Source organism: Centruroides vittatus, unplaced genomic scaffold (genome assembly GCF_030686945.1).
Source record: "Centruroides vittatus isolate TY-2023 unplaced genomic scaffold, ASM3068694v2 contig_3146, whole genome shotgun sequence".
NCBI lineage: Eukaryota > Metazoa > Arthropoda > Arachnida > Scorpiones > Buthidae > Centruroides > Centruroides vittatus.
Window position 1 is genome coordinate 116,164 of NW_027122026.1, and position 17,618 is coordinate 133,781.

The 17,618-nt window shown below is 23.8% G+C and overlaps 1 protein-coding gene across 3 annotated transcripts in view; it reads right to left on the reverse strand.

Moving 5' to 3' along the window:
- Nucleotides 1-253: 253 nt before the first annotated feature.
- The window catches only part of LOC136973337 (transmembrane protein 8B-like), a 75,932-nt gene continuing 58,567 nt past the window's right edge, over nt 254-17,618 (reverse strand). The window contains exons 12-14 of one of the 3 annotated variants that reach the window (XM_067268071.1): nt 16,881-17,141; nt 16,511-16,721; nt 254-1,673 (exon numbers count right to left, since the gene is read on the reverse strand). In XM_067268071.1, coding sequence (XP_067124172.1) covers nt 1,588-1,673; nt 16,511-16,721; nt 16,881-17,141 — 558 coding nt within the window. In that variant the 3' untranslated portion in view covers nt 254-1,587. Of the gene's footprint in view, nt 1,674-16,216; nt 16,722-16,880; nt 17,142-17,618 lie in introns of those variants that run through there. The other 2 variants (XM_067268072.1, XM_067268070.1) reach the window with 2 other exon arrangements.

Consider the following 17,618-nt stretch of genomic DNA (forward strand, 5'->3'; position numbering starts at 1 on the left):
ATTCTATATTTTAACAAATGTAATGTCTTAATTATTATGATTTACATAAAATTTAATAAAAAATGAGTAATTATTATATAATGACCCCAAATCTGTTCCTAAGGTGCATGAATTTATGAGAACCAAATGTACTTTCTTTTATAAAACAGACAATTAGTAAACTATATAAAATTAATTATGTAGATAAATTATTTTTATAGGATATTTATGAAAGAAATGTAAGTATATATTATCTAAAGAAAACTCATATAATTTTAGAATTCTTTTAATTTGCATTATCAAAATTTTTCCAATTAGGACTAGACAATAATGAAATGTAGTAATTATACAATAGCGATTAATTGTATAATGACTTCTTATTCTTATATATCCGAATTTTTACAAAATATATAATAATAATAATAAATAAATAAATGTAAAATATATCACTTAACAAGCTTTAAATAAATTTTTCTGTAAATATATTGAAAAAATACTTATTATAATTGAAACATATTGTGACCAAATAACATTTAAATACAATAACAGCAACGTTTAAATTGAGCTAAAACACAACAATATAATAAATTACTAATTATTTTCTATTAAAAAATTATTATTAATTTTTTTTAATAATATGGCACAAGATAATTTGTATTTTTATTTTAACAATTAACATAATTTTAAGAAATATTTTCTATTTTTTACACATTTGAACAACAAACCTAACTTTAAACTGTGAGCGAGTGAAGTTTTGAAGTTATTTTAACAGCTGATTCTTGCTCAATGCAAGTTTTACAAATGGAAAACTTTAATAAAATTATTTTTTTAAATATTTTATATACATATGTACTGTATATATATATATATAGATATTACAATATTTTGCAAATATATAACTAGAAAAAATAGCTTTTAACTTTTGTTTGACTCGACATTATGTGCAAATATATATATATCAATACTGGACTAGAATATTATCTTAATTTTTCAGATTTTCAACTGTACATCATTAATTTTTATTATCACAATTATATTAAATGATCTCACTATATTAAAAGATGAGAAAATATATATTATATATTTAAAAAAAAAAATTAATCTTAGAAATGAATTCAAAAATGAAATTATTGTATATTAAGTATTATATGTAAAGAGAAGGAATAAATTAATTTATTATAATAGTTTTAAAAATTCATAAAATATTGAACTTGAATAAATTTAATTATAAAATAAATTAGAAAAAAAAAATAATAAAGCCAAAGGAAAATAAAATTTGTAAACTCTGCTCAAAATCAACTGAATTGCTTAATTATACAGAATTATAATAGTAATAATAATAATAATAATAATAGTAATAATAATAATACAGTAATAAGGATCGTGGAAAATTGATCATGCATGCTGATAATTAGAATTCAAAATTCGAAAAATTTATAAAGATTCTAAAAATTTGAATATTTGTTTTTTTGTTTTATCTACAGCACCATTAAAGGCATTCATTACAATTTAGTTCAGAAGTTATATCTAAACACAATTTCCTGTTCAATTATTGGAAGATAATCCAGGTAGACTGCAAATGGAAATTTTTGCCTATTCTAGGTAGAATCAGAGCATATCAGTCTCATTATCTTGCAGGAACTTGAAAGAGCCATGAGGTTTCCAATGCACCTGCATCACTTCCTGAGCAGAGTCTACAAATAATGTAAAATTATCTGCGTTACTGCTTTGGTCATAATTTAACTGCGTTTGTATTTTATTGATATTGAGAAAATATATAATTAGTTAAACAAAATTATATCTCAAAAATTTTATAAGAAAATATTTATTTATAATAAGATATATATTTTAAAAAAAACTGATTGAAATTATGTTTGAATTTTAATATTTGTCAAAAAAAAAAAAAAAAAATCATTAGAAAGATTCTAAAACAAATTTTTGTACATTTAATTTATGTATATATATAATAAAGATGTGTTAATAAAAATAATTAATAACTTAACAATAATATTAAATTACATTACATTTATTTTATATCAAATTGTCTTCTACATTAATCTAATTAAACATTTAAAATACAAAAAATATACAAGAAAACAAAGCTTAATATTTATGTATATTTATTTATTATTAATAAAATAATATGTAAATAATATATTTTAAAAATAATTCTGAATAATCAAAAATTGGCAAATGATTATTTAATATTTCAATCATATCTTACAGGTATTTTTTTAAAAATTCACAAACCTTTTGCATGTCTATAACAGCATACAAATGAACATAAATGAAAACTTATATGTAATTTAAAACAAAAAATTAATTTTTTATTGTAGCAATGGATTATTTATTAATTATATTTCTCCAAACATTGAACAACAGCAAAACATTTTAGAATTTGATACTCTCTGTCAAAATTTCAATACGTTTGAAAAAAATTGATGATAAAATCTAAAAAAAAATTGATTAGAATGTTTTAAATTTTCTTAAAACAATCTCATTGCTCATTTTATAGAGATTATTTAAAATTGATATTAATAACTGTTGATAAATACGATCTGTTATCATATTAATCAACAATTATTAAAGTAATTTATATTTAAAAAATCCTAAAATCGTGTTTTTAAGTACAGTAAATTTTCTAATCAACATTGTTATTGAATTAACTTTCAAGAAATGGCCAATATAAAACTTTTAACAAACTTTTTGTATTATAGAAGAACATCAGTTATCCAAAAATTCAAAATTTTGTGCAAAAGTGTAAAAATTTTTCTTTTTATTTTTGCTCTTTCTACTCTTTGTGCACTTTTTCAGGCCCACAGTGTCATTTTTTCATTGTAAACAAGATCTTTTATTCAAGCTTGTTATAGTTTGGCCAGCCCTGTAAGAAAGCAGATGAGTGGTGAAGGATGGAACCTGACATAATCAGGACACACTTACTCCTCTGGACTTCATCCTGGATTCCTGGAGTGATATGATGGTGCCTTAACTGATTTTGCCTTCCTAACATGATTATTTATACTTCATTAATTTACTAACATCAATATTTTTAGGAATATATGTGCATTTTAATTAAAAAAACTCAATTCTGATTTACAAAAAATCAGAAGTAACTTCTAAAGCAATTTTAAAAACTAACTTTATAACAATATCAGAAATGCAAACAAACTTCTTAAGTGTTTTTTTATGACAACACACTTTCTAAATAATAATAATAGTTCTATTGTTTGGACATTATCAGATGATCTGTAGATATAATGGTGTACAGGGATGTCTTCATTCGATCGATCGAGGCTTATTACAGGAAGACCCTTGGTCTCCCTATTTGTTTAATTTTTATACTTATGATATTAATGATATTTTTGATAATGACGACGATGGATTCACGATAGGTACTACTGTGGTCCACTCTATTTTGTATGCCGACGACATTGTTATTCTAGCACCGACGGCGGTCGCTCTTAGAAAGAAAATACGACTATTAACTAGTTACTTTTCTCAATTGGATTTGAGAATTAATCCTAAGAAATCTCACATAATGATATTCAGGAATGGTTCAAGACTTCCTAAGAAAAATATGTCTTTTTTTATTGATAATACAGAGATTAAGGTGGTCAACGAAATAAAATTTCTAGGAGTTATTTTTTCATCTTTGCTCTCGTCTGAAAAACAGATTAAAGCTATGATGGTTAAAGCCAATCGGTTAATCCAGGGTGTTATTAAGCTGTGCGCCAAGACTCATTTGGGCTCAATCCAAACCCAGTTTAATCTATTTCAAGCCTTGGTTTTTAACTCTGTGAGTTATGCATCTCTTTTATGGTATCTCTCCAAAGTCCAGAAGCTAAAAATTATACAGAATAAATTCTTATGTAGACTGTTTTGGTTGGATTACAAAACTCCGGGAAGTGTGTTAAGATTGGAGACAAGTAGATATAGTCCTATGGCGCGCGTCATAAAAAGATGTATAAAGTTAATAATTAAGCTAAGAGAGAGTGGTGGTATTACATTCAGTCTTTTATATCAATTATATAAGAATTCTATACAGAAACCATCAAAAAATAACTGGGTTTCGCTAATTTCAAAAATGTTAAACGGTTTTGGCTGCTTGATTGAACCATTTATACTCTCGTCGGATCTTGAAGAAGTACATTGACAACTTATTTGGAATGTTCGTGATATCTCTCATTCGTGAGACATAGAAGATACTCGTTTAAGAATATCTCAAAACAGTTATAGTCCGATATTATTATTTCCAAGTAATAATAGTTATATATTCTCGAATTTGCCTTTTAGAATAAAGAGACTCTTTATTCAACTCCGACTTAATTCTAGGTTTCTAATGATTGATAATAAATTGTACACTTACGAGAATAATTCATGTCCAAGATGTTATATGTCTTTTTCCAAATTTCATTTGATTTGTAAATGTGAAAAAAGCCTAGAGTTAAGGCAAAAATACAATCTTATCGGATTAAATGAATGTGATTCGGTAGAAGCGATGTATAAAATACTTCATCGGGCAACTTATCTATTTATTTGCAATTTATATAACTATGTTATAAAGTTTTTTGATACTTAATTGTTCTTGTAATATTTGCTATGCTACTTGTAAGTAGATTAACTCCCCTTGTAACAGGCTGAGGCCTATACTGATAAATTTGATTTGATTTGAATAATAATAATAGTCAGTTTCTATGTAACTATAAAAAAATATTTATTGAATAGTACTTAATTAGGTTCTTAATAATTCAATTTTAAAATTCAATACAAAAATAATTCCAATTTGAAGTGATTTTATTAATTTTATAGACAAAATAAAACTATTAACTTTTGTCTTGTTTTCTTTAATCTATTCCCTTCAAATACTACTAAAAGAGAAACATGGGAGACAGAAAGAATTAATTTTTAATGTTCATCTGACGGAACTGTCAACTATCAGTTTTTGGATTTATAATTCATGTAGAGTTTATATTACTTTCTGATATGGTTCACACAAAACTTTTAATAAGCCTATCAATTGCTTAATTATAATTTTGAACTCACAAAAAAATGTTCAAGAGCATCAACTATTCTATTTTCAAAAATCATTTTTTTAAATTGCAAGAATAAGCTTTTTATTTGAGTTTTCATTTCATAGTAATAATAAGTGACTTTATAATTATTGTTTAAATTGTTCAAGCAGTGCGGGTCCCAGATCTCTGACACTCTCCTGCATTGCAGACTTCTGTGGAATGAAGTTATTTCACTGGCTTACCGTATATGTTTAATAATTATCAGTAGCATGCTACTAATTACAGCTCAGTCGGAGTTCATCCAAACTGTCTCAAGTTTAGATTTAATATCAGTAATTCATATTAAAGCTAAATATTACTTTAATGAGATTGTATCTAATTAAACATTTGAATTCAAGTGCATGTTGGCTTGAAATTATTAAAATATAAAAGTGTGCGCAAACTTTTCAAATGTATAAAGCTTATTAAAAAAATCTGAAATGTTTCAAATGCTATATTAACTATATTAAGACAATATATTTAATATGTAAAAAGGCAAATAAAAATTTGGAAATATCAATTAAAAATGTCTTCCTGTCACCTTTTATGAATCAAAGCAAAAGAATAAAACTATAATGTACATACAGTTCAATTTGTTCAGATAGTTTCAAATATTTTAATATTTAATTTTCCAATTAATTTGGACAACTGATGTTCTACTTTAATTGATAACATCATTTAAATTTATATTCAAGTAATATATAATAGATATAAAAGATTTTACCATAATTAACTTGAGCTCAATCACAATTTTACACAATAACTGACTAGTATCAACATTACACATTTTACAAATACATCATTAAATATCAATTATTAAATATCATACATTAATTATATTGTGATTGCAGTTGAACCAATCATCATTTGCAATACATTCATTTAACTCATGTAAAGCTATTTATCAAATGTTCAATCCATAAATAATTAGACCATTCAATTCATTCAGAAAGCAAAAAATTTAATATAAAATCCCTGACAGATGTTGAATTAATAATTGTTCTCTATAGTAAATATACAAGAAAAACAGTATTTTCTATACACAACCTAGTTTAATAGTCACAGATATGAATTCATAAGTGTAAAATAATTCATATACATATGTATTTATTTTAATAATCAGATCACATGATATAATAGTGTACTTTTCAAGTGACATAGATCGAAATCTTGAGAAACAATTTACATTATTATTAAAATAAAATCATATAAAATGCTTGATCCATACTTCAAATAAAACTATTCATGTACAAATACTTTAATTCATGCCATTTTAGTTTAATTACAACGCAAGTTGTATTCTGTTTCTGTGTGAAAATCACGTAACATATCATATTTATGACATAAAATTAATCAAATGTTTTGTATGAGCTTTATAAACATAGCATTTAAATTTAAAAAATAAATATTAGGATAATCTTTATCAGGAGTCAAAATAGTTTTATTTATATATTGACTTTCATTTATAAATAAAACTGTCTCAACCTTCATATACAGATTACCAGATTAATGTTTATTTATTTAAGTACAGTATTGAATATTGAGCTCATACTTTTCAATTCATGGAGCATATTATTCTATTCTTTATTTGAAATTAAAAAAGAAAGCATAGTATGTCTGTATAATTTACAAATCAAAAGTAAATAAAACATCATAATATTTATTAATTAGTAAAATATCAACATTATTTTTCAAACTATTCTAGCTTTTGATTAAAAGAAAATCTGATTATTAATAAGTAAACACGAACATTTGAGCATATGCATGGTTAATGTTTAATTTTTCAAACAAGATTTATTTTCACATTTTATTATAAGTATGCCTTTATTATTATTATTTTATTTGCACATTTTTGATCTTTTTCTGCCTATTTTCTAATATCAATTTAAATAATTATTTAAAATCTGTTGATTTATTTAAATTCAGGCAGAATCAATAAACAACAGATCTCTGATGTTTAAAATAATAATAATTTAAGAATAATTATTAAGATAAAATGCCAAAAGTTTACCAATAGTTTTCCTTTACAATGTATAATTAATTACACGTTAAAAACCTGTCTCAGATTAATATTTTTATCTCGGAATTTAATTTTTTGTTGAATTTCAAAACAGAAATTTTTAAAATACATGAAAGACATAAAGGAATTTCATTGTGTCTTGTACAGTACAATATACAAATTTTTGAAGATTTTGATTTTGGGCATTAATTAATATGTTCATTTTGTATTCCTTAAGTTGACTTGCTTTCTTTACTTTATTTTAAGAAAATTTTAAATGGCAATTCTTATAATTTTTCTTAATAATGTGAATTAAACAGAATAATGCCCAAATTCTTTAACACTTCATGTTATAAATCTAAACATTTTAATACTTTGAAAGCAAAGACTAATTATTATATAATAAATTTTTATTTTTATTAATGTAAAATTTACTCAATTCTGTCTTTTTTATATATATATATAAATAGAATACATGACTTACTTTCTATTTCGAATTAAATATTAAAATTAACAATCATTAAAAATGTGATTATTTTATTTTAAAAAAAATGTATTTAATACAAGCATAATGAATAAAAAGCACGGCTCTATCATTATCATTAAGTGCAAAATATGTTTTTTAACATCACATACTTTACAACTATAAACAAGTCAAATTGAAAACTTTAAATTATGAATAAAAGTATGAGCATGCGTAATTGCAATACTAGCAAAATGTCATTTTAACATGATATTTTAATTAATTTAAAATATATCTATATAAAACTAACTATTTTTTCAGTTTATAGTTTAAATATATATATATTTAATATTAAAATTGTGTTTGAAAATATTATGATATTTTTTTTATTTGGACATTTTCAATTTAAACCTAAAAAAATAAAGCAGAATTATCAAATTTCTCAACATAAAATTTTTTGAATCCTTTTCTAGCTTTATATATTTCTAAAACTACATTTAATATTTGTCTGCTTTTGCTGGATAGCATTTTGAACATTACAGTGCATTTGAATGCTTTAAAGTGGTGGTTAATGTTACCCTAGGTATACAAAATGGCAGTTCGTCTCTGACTCCTGCATACAGAAGCAAGGAAACAGTGAGACGGATGTTTTTCTAAACCTAACCTATTCTAATAAATTACCATAATTATTAGCAACTAAATTATTAGAATAGATTAGGTTTAGAAAAACGTCTGTCCCCACTGTTTCCTTGCTTCTGTGTGCTGGAGTCAGAGACAAACCTCCATTTTGTATACCTAGGGTAACATTAACTTTAGTAAAAACCTTTGTAAAAAGTGTTTTTTTGTTATAAGTTTCCATAAAGATAGACATTTTCAATCCAAAAATACTTTAAAAGTAAGTTGTAATGTTTGTGACTCTAGAAAAGTATATTTATGTGGATCTGTGAAAAATTAATTTTCTTCGATTTATAACATGTGGTATTTGTTGTCATTATAAATTATGTTTGTCAGTTAGTAATGAGTTAATATTTATAAGATTAATAAAAATGACTTAAGATTATTAATACAATATTTAATAGTTTTAAGTGCTAAATTTTTGTTCTTTATGCAATGTTCACTAATATTTTATATAGGTTTTCAATGTTCATTAAAAACAGTTTAAATGTTAATATTAGACAGTAGAAAAATGTTCGAACATGATACAAACTGTATTGTGTTCAGAAGAAATTGCTTTTTAATGTTTATGTTAAAATTTTATTTTTTACTGTTGTGGATATACAAAGTTTATATATAATAACAAACACAGAACCAATTTCTGGTGTAAAGTCATTAGTTGATTGATAGTTATGCACAGCTTTAAGTTTATATTTATAGTCTAAATGGTTGTTCGAATTACATTCTTTTAAAAACTTTTATAAATTTGCATTTGTTCCGAAAGACATTCCATCGGGTAACCATTCTGTCGCACCTAAAAAACAACTTAGGAGTTAGAAAACATTTGTGCAGAAATCGTTTTTTGTTTATACACACTGGAAATTGCTTCTGTATTTGTTATTACACATATCTTAGTGTGGTGCATATATCTTAAAGCATATATATATATATATATATTGTAAATTACTTGCAATTCTATTCGTTTGTTCCTGAAGATATAATGAATGTACAGTAGAGTCCCATACAACGTGGGGGATTCGTTACGCATTATCGGAAATCGCGTTATCGAAACCTGCATTATCACATGATTTATGAAAGTTTAAACCTTGGCCTACAAGTTGAAAAAAAAAGTATACCTCTGATCGACAAAATTCAAGGGTTGTTGCTTGCTTCATTTGCACATTGTATGGGACTCTACTGTATTGTAATGAAAATACTTAAATTTTAATTTGTCATGTTCATTATTCGACATATTTTAGTAATTAAGAATAATTAATTAAGGTAATTTATAACTAGTGTGCTATATAAAAATAATACTTGTTTACTGCATTTGGTGTATGCTATTTAAATTTTATTTTATGAAAGTATTAGGCATTATGATATACATTTATGTGCAGTATACACCTGCTTTATTATCACTCACTTTACAACTCTTGCTTTATAGCTGTCTAATATAAGGTACTTTCACAAGAGAGTACACAGTACTCAACCCTAATAAATCATTTCGATTTCATATGATGTATTGATCGGCACTGGTTTTGATAAAAAGCATTAAATTTAACTGCATGTAATTTATATAATTACTATGTAGTAATTACATAGCCATTTTTTGTCATTTTATTTTTCTTTGGGGTGCTGCACTTATCATGAGCTGCCACTGTTTACAATCAAAATGATATTTCTATTATGATTGTACAAAATGTTATATTTTCTTGCTGAATATCTCAGTGTAAAAATGTACTTCAAATTATTTTTTCAGAATCATAATCTCAATTTACAAAAACAAACCTGTGGAAAATTACAGTTTGATGTATAATTGCATGATTCATCACAGTTTTACAGGAATAATTAAGTGATACAATCAGGAATTTATTGAATCATCTTCTAAATAACAGTATTACTAGATGACAAATCAATATGAATTAAAAATATCAAGGTATTGATAACATTCAAAAATGTTAGATTCATATATATTTTTCCAAGATGTACATGCATTTTTTGAAGAACTTGAAAGAGCAACTCAAAATTTAATTGAAAATTCTATCAATTAACATTTACAGAACGTTTCTGGAGATTTGCAAAACATTTTATATATGTGAAGTGACAAATCTACAATAATTTATCAAACCGAGTGAACTCCAAAAATATTTTAATTACAATATAAACTGCAATTTGTTTGGGTTGTGGAATCTTAATTAATTTCATTAATAAAGTCAACAATGGAATAACTTCTCAAATTATTCGTTATATTGCTTAATCCTCAACTTAACAATTTTTGACTATTCATTGTTCTTAATCAATTTGCGCAATTGTTATCTTTCTAAATTCTTGAAAAAAGAAATTTAATAGTATATATATATTTTAAGTATGCTGTAATAGTTAATATTACTACTAAAATCTAAGGTTAACAGATTAGCTAGAATTGCAATTATGCATTTCAGTCATAAAATATATCCACTAAAATAAAATATTCTAAATTTAATTTTTGTCTCAATTGTAAAATATTTTCAGAATACAATTATCACAGATAATTATTGCCAGAATAATTTATATCCTAAATATCAAAAGAAAAACTTTAATTTGCTCTACATAGTAAGTGTAAAACATCATCAAAATGGATACCAGATTATCTTAAATATTTGTCTATAATGTATTAAATTCACAAAAACTCTAAGGCACTCAAATTTGTGCTGAATTCTATCTGTTTAATATAAGAAATTATTATTTTAAAAAAAATTGTGCCTGATAAACAAAAAATATATAAATGTTCTATCTCGCTTAAGTATAACAAATAGGACGGAAGAGTTTTATAAAATCGGCGGACTGTTTTATTTTTAAAAAATATGAAATATACTGAGCATTCTTTGCTATATATATATATATCACTGATATGTTTTACCAAAGATATATTTGTTATTTTAAGAATTTTGCAGGATATGCTTCCTAATTTGCTATTTTCAAATATGGTGTATAGAAATATTGGTGATAGATGTGCTATTATATTATTACATTTTCTAAAATATGTTATTTTGAAAAATATTTCAGGATTTATGACTAGATAATGTGACAAGATTAAGAATAACCATGTATCTAACTCTTCCTTAAGAATATATTTAATTATAGTGTAGATACTCCTACTTCGTTTAATCTTAATATCAGAAAATGTTTTGCTATATAAGGAGTTTTCTTCTTCATAAAAAAGGACTGACAATTATCATTATGAAGTCATGAAACTGTGATATGTTTCTTAATAGGGACTGTGACTAGTAGAGCAATGCATGAGTGAAAGCTAGTCTATAATTTTTGATTCCACGAGATTGTATTGCCTTTTTAACATTTTCAATGTGACACTGGCTTACAATATTCAATCAGCAAAACAAAATTTATGACATTAATTTCTAAATGAATTTAAGTTTATAAACATACATATTTCATTTCTGATATAGAGATAGAAGGAAATGTGTTATATATTTAATTTCTTAAAAGTAGTGAACACCTCAATGAATATTAAATACTTTATCAAAGTTTTGGAATATCAATATGTACTTTGCAAAATATATATAAAATTATTTGAAATAAAATTACTTGGTTTTCTTTTATCTAATGCCAGTTCTGATGAATTAATTTAAAACTATAAACTGATAATTCATATACATAAAAGTAATATTTAAGAAAGAGTATTATATATTATACATGTATGGAACTTATTATATTATGTAATAATAAAGAAAATATTATATATAATTTATAAATTGAATAAATCAAGCTTTATTCTAGTTCACGATAAAATAAATGGAAACAGAGTGCGAGAGGGGGAGAATATCATCATCAACTGTTAATCTAAAAGTATTAAACATTCTTTTAAAGTTAAAAATCTTCTTGTTTAATGTATAAAAAAAAATACTTTCTATGATAAATTAATCAATTATCAAACACAACATATTCTGTCCTTTAACACTTCATAAGTGCTAAATTTCAATTCATTTTTAATAACTATTCTTTTTTCATCATTAGAACAAAACTGTTATCAATTTGGCTCAATATAATTATATTCATACTGATACTCAAAATATATCAATCTTAATTTTAATAACTTATGGTTAACAAGATTCTAGATCATCACTTTTAATATAAAATCATTGTCCGAAACACTCTGCACTTACATAAAAAACACAATACATTAATAACAGAATATCTATAAAACTTATAGTTGAGAAAATGCATTATTATATACCATTAAATATATTTGAATTTACAACAATAATTTAATTCCAATGTTTGACAGATTCAATATGATCAGTCATTTCATTTGATGTAGTATTATATTCTTAATTGTTTTAATGTTAAAACCTTATAATTTTTTCAAAGATTTAACAAAAACTTTAAATGTTTCTGGATCTTTGAATGGCAATTCTTATTTATGAAAAATATAATTATAAATATTTTAAGAAATCTTAAATAATTTGTAAATCTTACTGTGTACATTTGAATAATTTAAAAAACTATCTTTTCGTGATCTAAAGTTATTCTTATAATAAAATGTGATTCTCAACAACCTATTTTTGTTAAGAACATTCAATCCAAACCTGTGCTTTTGTAGGAAAAATTTGAAAATATGGGTAATTTACTTTAATTTATATTTTCAATTTTAAATAATAATAATTAAAAGAAAAAAACTTATAATTTTATCTTATCAATCGTAATCAATTTATTTATTTACGTAAAAAATTGAAAATAATGAAATATAAATTTTAAATAAGAATAATATTCTGAGGAAATCTTTATGATAAATAAATGTTTCCTAAACTTAGCAGTTGTTTGTTAATACCCAGGATAATAAGTTTTGCATTTTTAAACATTTATAAACTATTACATAATTTTATATATAACAAACTAAATTAACCTTATATATATTCTAAACATAAGCTTTTTAAATTGAAAAATTTTGATTTTTAGATTAGTTTACAGTATATAAAGCAAGATATATTTTAGTTTCCATTTTAAACTAATATGAAACTATATAAAAATTATACATATGAAAAATTATGTATTTAATCTTATAAATTTCCATTAAATAACACTTCATTTTTATATGTGCAATAACAATTTATTGTAATAATCTTTATATCTCTTAACATGAAAAATTCAAAACTACATTTATATTTATTTTAATTATAAATTTGTTATATTCTTCTCATTTACTTATATAAATTTAGCATTTTTACTTCCTTATGGCATTCTCAAACATTGGGTACGTTCGTTAAGTCAGACGAGTTAAATGCGTTAGTAACGAATCGTTCGAAAAGTAGTAGTCTCGCTCAGTGCGCATGCTCCGCAGTGATGATGTGTATCGAACAAAACCCCAACGAAGCTCATGAAGGAAAGAGTTAGTTTACTTCATTAAGAAAATGGCACCCGACGATATCGATGTTTCTAGATCTACTTGAGTGTTTAAATTGTGAATTAAAAAGTGAAATGATTAAAATAACTGTCCATCCGAAGCAACCTAAGAAAAATATTTTGGATAAGGCTGCACTAGCAACATTCATATCTTCGATTTTAGAAACAGCCATTTAGTTATAATGAATCGTTCGAAAAGTCTAACGAAACAAGAATAACGATGACGTCATTCTCATTTAACTCGTTTGACTTAACGAACGTACCCATTATGTCATGCCTGTACTAATTATGAAAAATAATTTATATTAGAATGAGCAATTAGTTATTGTGACATTATCATAATGCCAGGCTACAACTTTTAATCCTATTCTTAATTTATTCAATTTAAAATATATGTTCTCCATCTGAAATTTGTAGTGTCTTGCCCCTGTACATCATACTTTTCCTGACAACAGTCATGCCAGTCGTGTAAGTAATGCCATTCAACTGAACTGAATTCAAGTGACTTCTGGTCTAAACCAAAAGTTTGTATATAGTAAATCAGGGTTGCTTTTCCTAAGCTTTCTGTATCTGGTCTTGACTTTCATCTGTCTAACACTGTTCTTGCGATTAACAAAGGACAGACATATGGATGACAGTGGAAATATATAGGTATCTACAATTTTTTCAAATTGCAACCCAAAAAAACTGATTATAAAAACTACTGTTATACAAAGCAAAACAAACAAAAAAAGTTGAGAGTAAAAATGAAATGCAATGCACAGAATATACAAATGTGCATTAATGAATGAGAATTAGTTTGATGGACCTAAATATTGTATTCAGGAGTTTTTAACATTGATTTCCTTAATAAGCTGTTTTATTTGTTTCGTGTCTGTGTGTTTGTTTAATAATAGTTTTTGTTGTCAAGATAAATGAAATTTCTGAATAAACTTTTGTTGTCATTATATATGACTTCTATATATTTCATGCCAATGAACAACTGTGCTGTTAATTCTGTATCATTCCTTGACATGGAGTGTCTTTACATTTCATTTATTTAAAACATTTCAAAAATATGCAAAAATTCTTAGATTAACAGTTGGTGATCAACAATTTTAACAAATAATTTATTAACATATTAAAATTTTTGAAATTTTATTTTAAATATATATCTATTTAGTATGAAATAGATAATACAAGATAGGCATGGAATGAAAACCAAGTAATTTTATTTTTAAATACACTATGATTGTAATTAACTATATGAATCAATTTTGTGATGAAAATAAGCATCTAAAAAAAAGGAAAAACATAAGAATATATTCAAAATAGAAAAAATTTCAGGAAGAGCTCATTTCAGCATAAAATAAGGGTATATATAAACATATAAGAATAGAAAATAATAATAATATACGTACGAAATTTGTGATAATAAACATACAAAAATAAAATTTAAAACTAAATATTTATAGTTACTAAATTCATCATTTTACTTGATAACTTTAAAAAAGTATAACATGAATAGCTAACATTTAACATAATAATATAAACAAAATTCTATTATAAATTAATAAAATCTATACAGTATACAGAGTATTATCATAATAAATTAATTTAAACTTAAAAACTTATAACAACAATAGAAAAAGCAGTCTACTGGAAATATTTATAATCTATATTCTCTGTAAAATCATCTCATCGAAGAATTTTATTTTATATATCAAAAATTATATTACAATGTACAAAATAACAATTATTTATTTACTTATCTGTTAATTTTGAGTAATTAAATTACTAATAATAATATTTTATATGGAATAACTAAACCAACACGTAATTTTCCTATTATATTAAAGAAATACTATTGAATAAAAATACTAAATTTTTAAAATTTAAAATCTCTTGTTTAATATGCAAATATTTGACTTTCATAATGTATTTCAATATGGTTTTTTAACCAATTTATTAAAAGAAATATATTAGAAGATATTGAAATTTATATTAAGATATTTAATAAGAATAGATTCTAATTTGTTCTTAGATTAAAAAAAAAAATTATTTCACATATCTAGATTCCAAATTAGGCATATCATTTACATTTGTTTTAATAAATAATTCAATTAATTTCTTAATTATACATTATTTCAGTTTTGGTTTATATTGAAAATATAATAGCCTTGAGAAACTAATGATAATAAGTTATTGAATTATGCCTCCCATTATATATTATTGTCTATTTCAATCTGTTGTTTTGATCTTACATTGTATTCAAAATAGATAAAAATAAACTAAATTTTTAAACTCTTCTATTAAATTATTTGATATGTTTTAAGATTTACATTTAATATGTTTGTCTGATAAGACAATTTAATAATAATAATAATACATTTGTAATATGATTCTGTATGAGTTAAAATAAAAATTTTAACTTTATAATACTATGTGTACTTGAAATTCATTTATAATTGATGAATGATTATCTATTTTAATACATCTCCAATCTGAATTAACTGAAATATTCTAAATTTTGATTTTTATATAATCAACAAATCACTGTAATGTTGTCAAATATAGAAAATGGATTAATGTAATAATATTATTCTATATACAAAAGAGAAATTTTCTTAAAATAAATTTTCTCTTATAACTATGAAAACTATTATCATCAAAATATGACTTTGATAATATTAAAGTATTCATAAATATTTGGAATGTATAATTAAGGATAAAGTAATCTCAAAAATTTTTTTAATTAATTATAATTATTATTATAATCATATTTTTAAGAATTATATTTTAATTCTTAAAAAATTATATATAAATATATTTTTATATATATATTAATTTGTAAAATAAATCTAAAATACAACTATGGTGATGGAGGAAGAAGATGTTCATATACTCCATATTCTTGTGTTGGACTTATGTCACTTAATTCTTCCACACGAACATAGCTACAGGTGTTAATAGCCTCTTCCCTACCTTTATGATTACGTCGTTCCGGTAAGAGGAAGAGGGCAGAAAGTGCCATGGTAGCATGCCAAGCACTGTGGACATAAGCGTAATTTTCTTCAGTCTCAAAAAATGCAAACATTATTAAACCGGATACAGCCAATAAAATTCCTGGAAGCAAACATAAAAACCATATTCGTTTTCTTGGATAACAGGCATGTTGCTGGTGACACTGCCATATCTATAAAAAAAAGTAAAACAATAAAATTACATAAATAGTACATATATCAGTTGAATTAATATTAATTAATAAAATTAATTTAATAAATAAGTTACCTAAAAGTTAATTTTAACTTAAAATTAAACATAATAATAATAATAAGATGACAATAAGATTTACCCATGATATAATAATAATTACTAATCCTGTTCCAGCAGGTATAATAAATACTAGAAGACCTGTTCGATCATATTCAACACCTAATGCTAAACCAACAGCTCCAAGCATATGACAGAGAGACTGTAGAGTGGGAGAAAGTTTTGCCATAGCAATTAAAGTCACCCATATGGAGAGTATGGCTGAATAAAAGTCACAAAATTGTAATACACTGAGCCTCATGAGACAAAAGGAATATATTTCTGAATCGCAAGCATGATAAAACTGTAATGAAAAAATAAATAAAATTTATTTTAAATTTTTAATTAAATTTTAAGATAAAATAAAATTTATAATTAAAATAAATTAGAATTTTACCTGAAAAATCCAATTATAAATTTAAATCTCATATATTGAAATGATAACAAAAAAATGCAATTTTCAGATCAGAGATTGAAATTCTAGAAGTCTATTTTCACCCTGATGCTTTTCCAGTTAAACTATCTGATATTGGTGATCACAACTCTTATCAGCATGATGAACAGCCAAGAGTTAGTATGAGTGCCAGATAGTATTAATCAGAAAAGTACATATTGACGTACTTGAAATGTCAGGGTTAATGTCTCTACACTTATGGTTACATTTTTCTGTTATTAATTTAAAAAATCATTATTACAGCTATTTGTAAAATTTTCAGTTTACAGAATAATCCTAAGATTACAAATTAAAAAAATCTATAATTTGTATATAAAGTATTGTAAT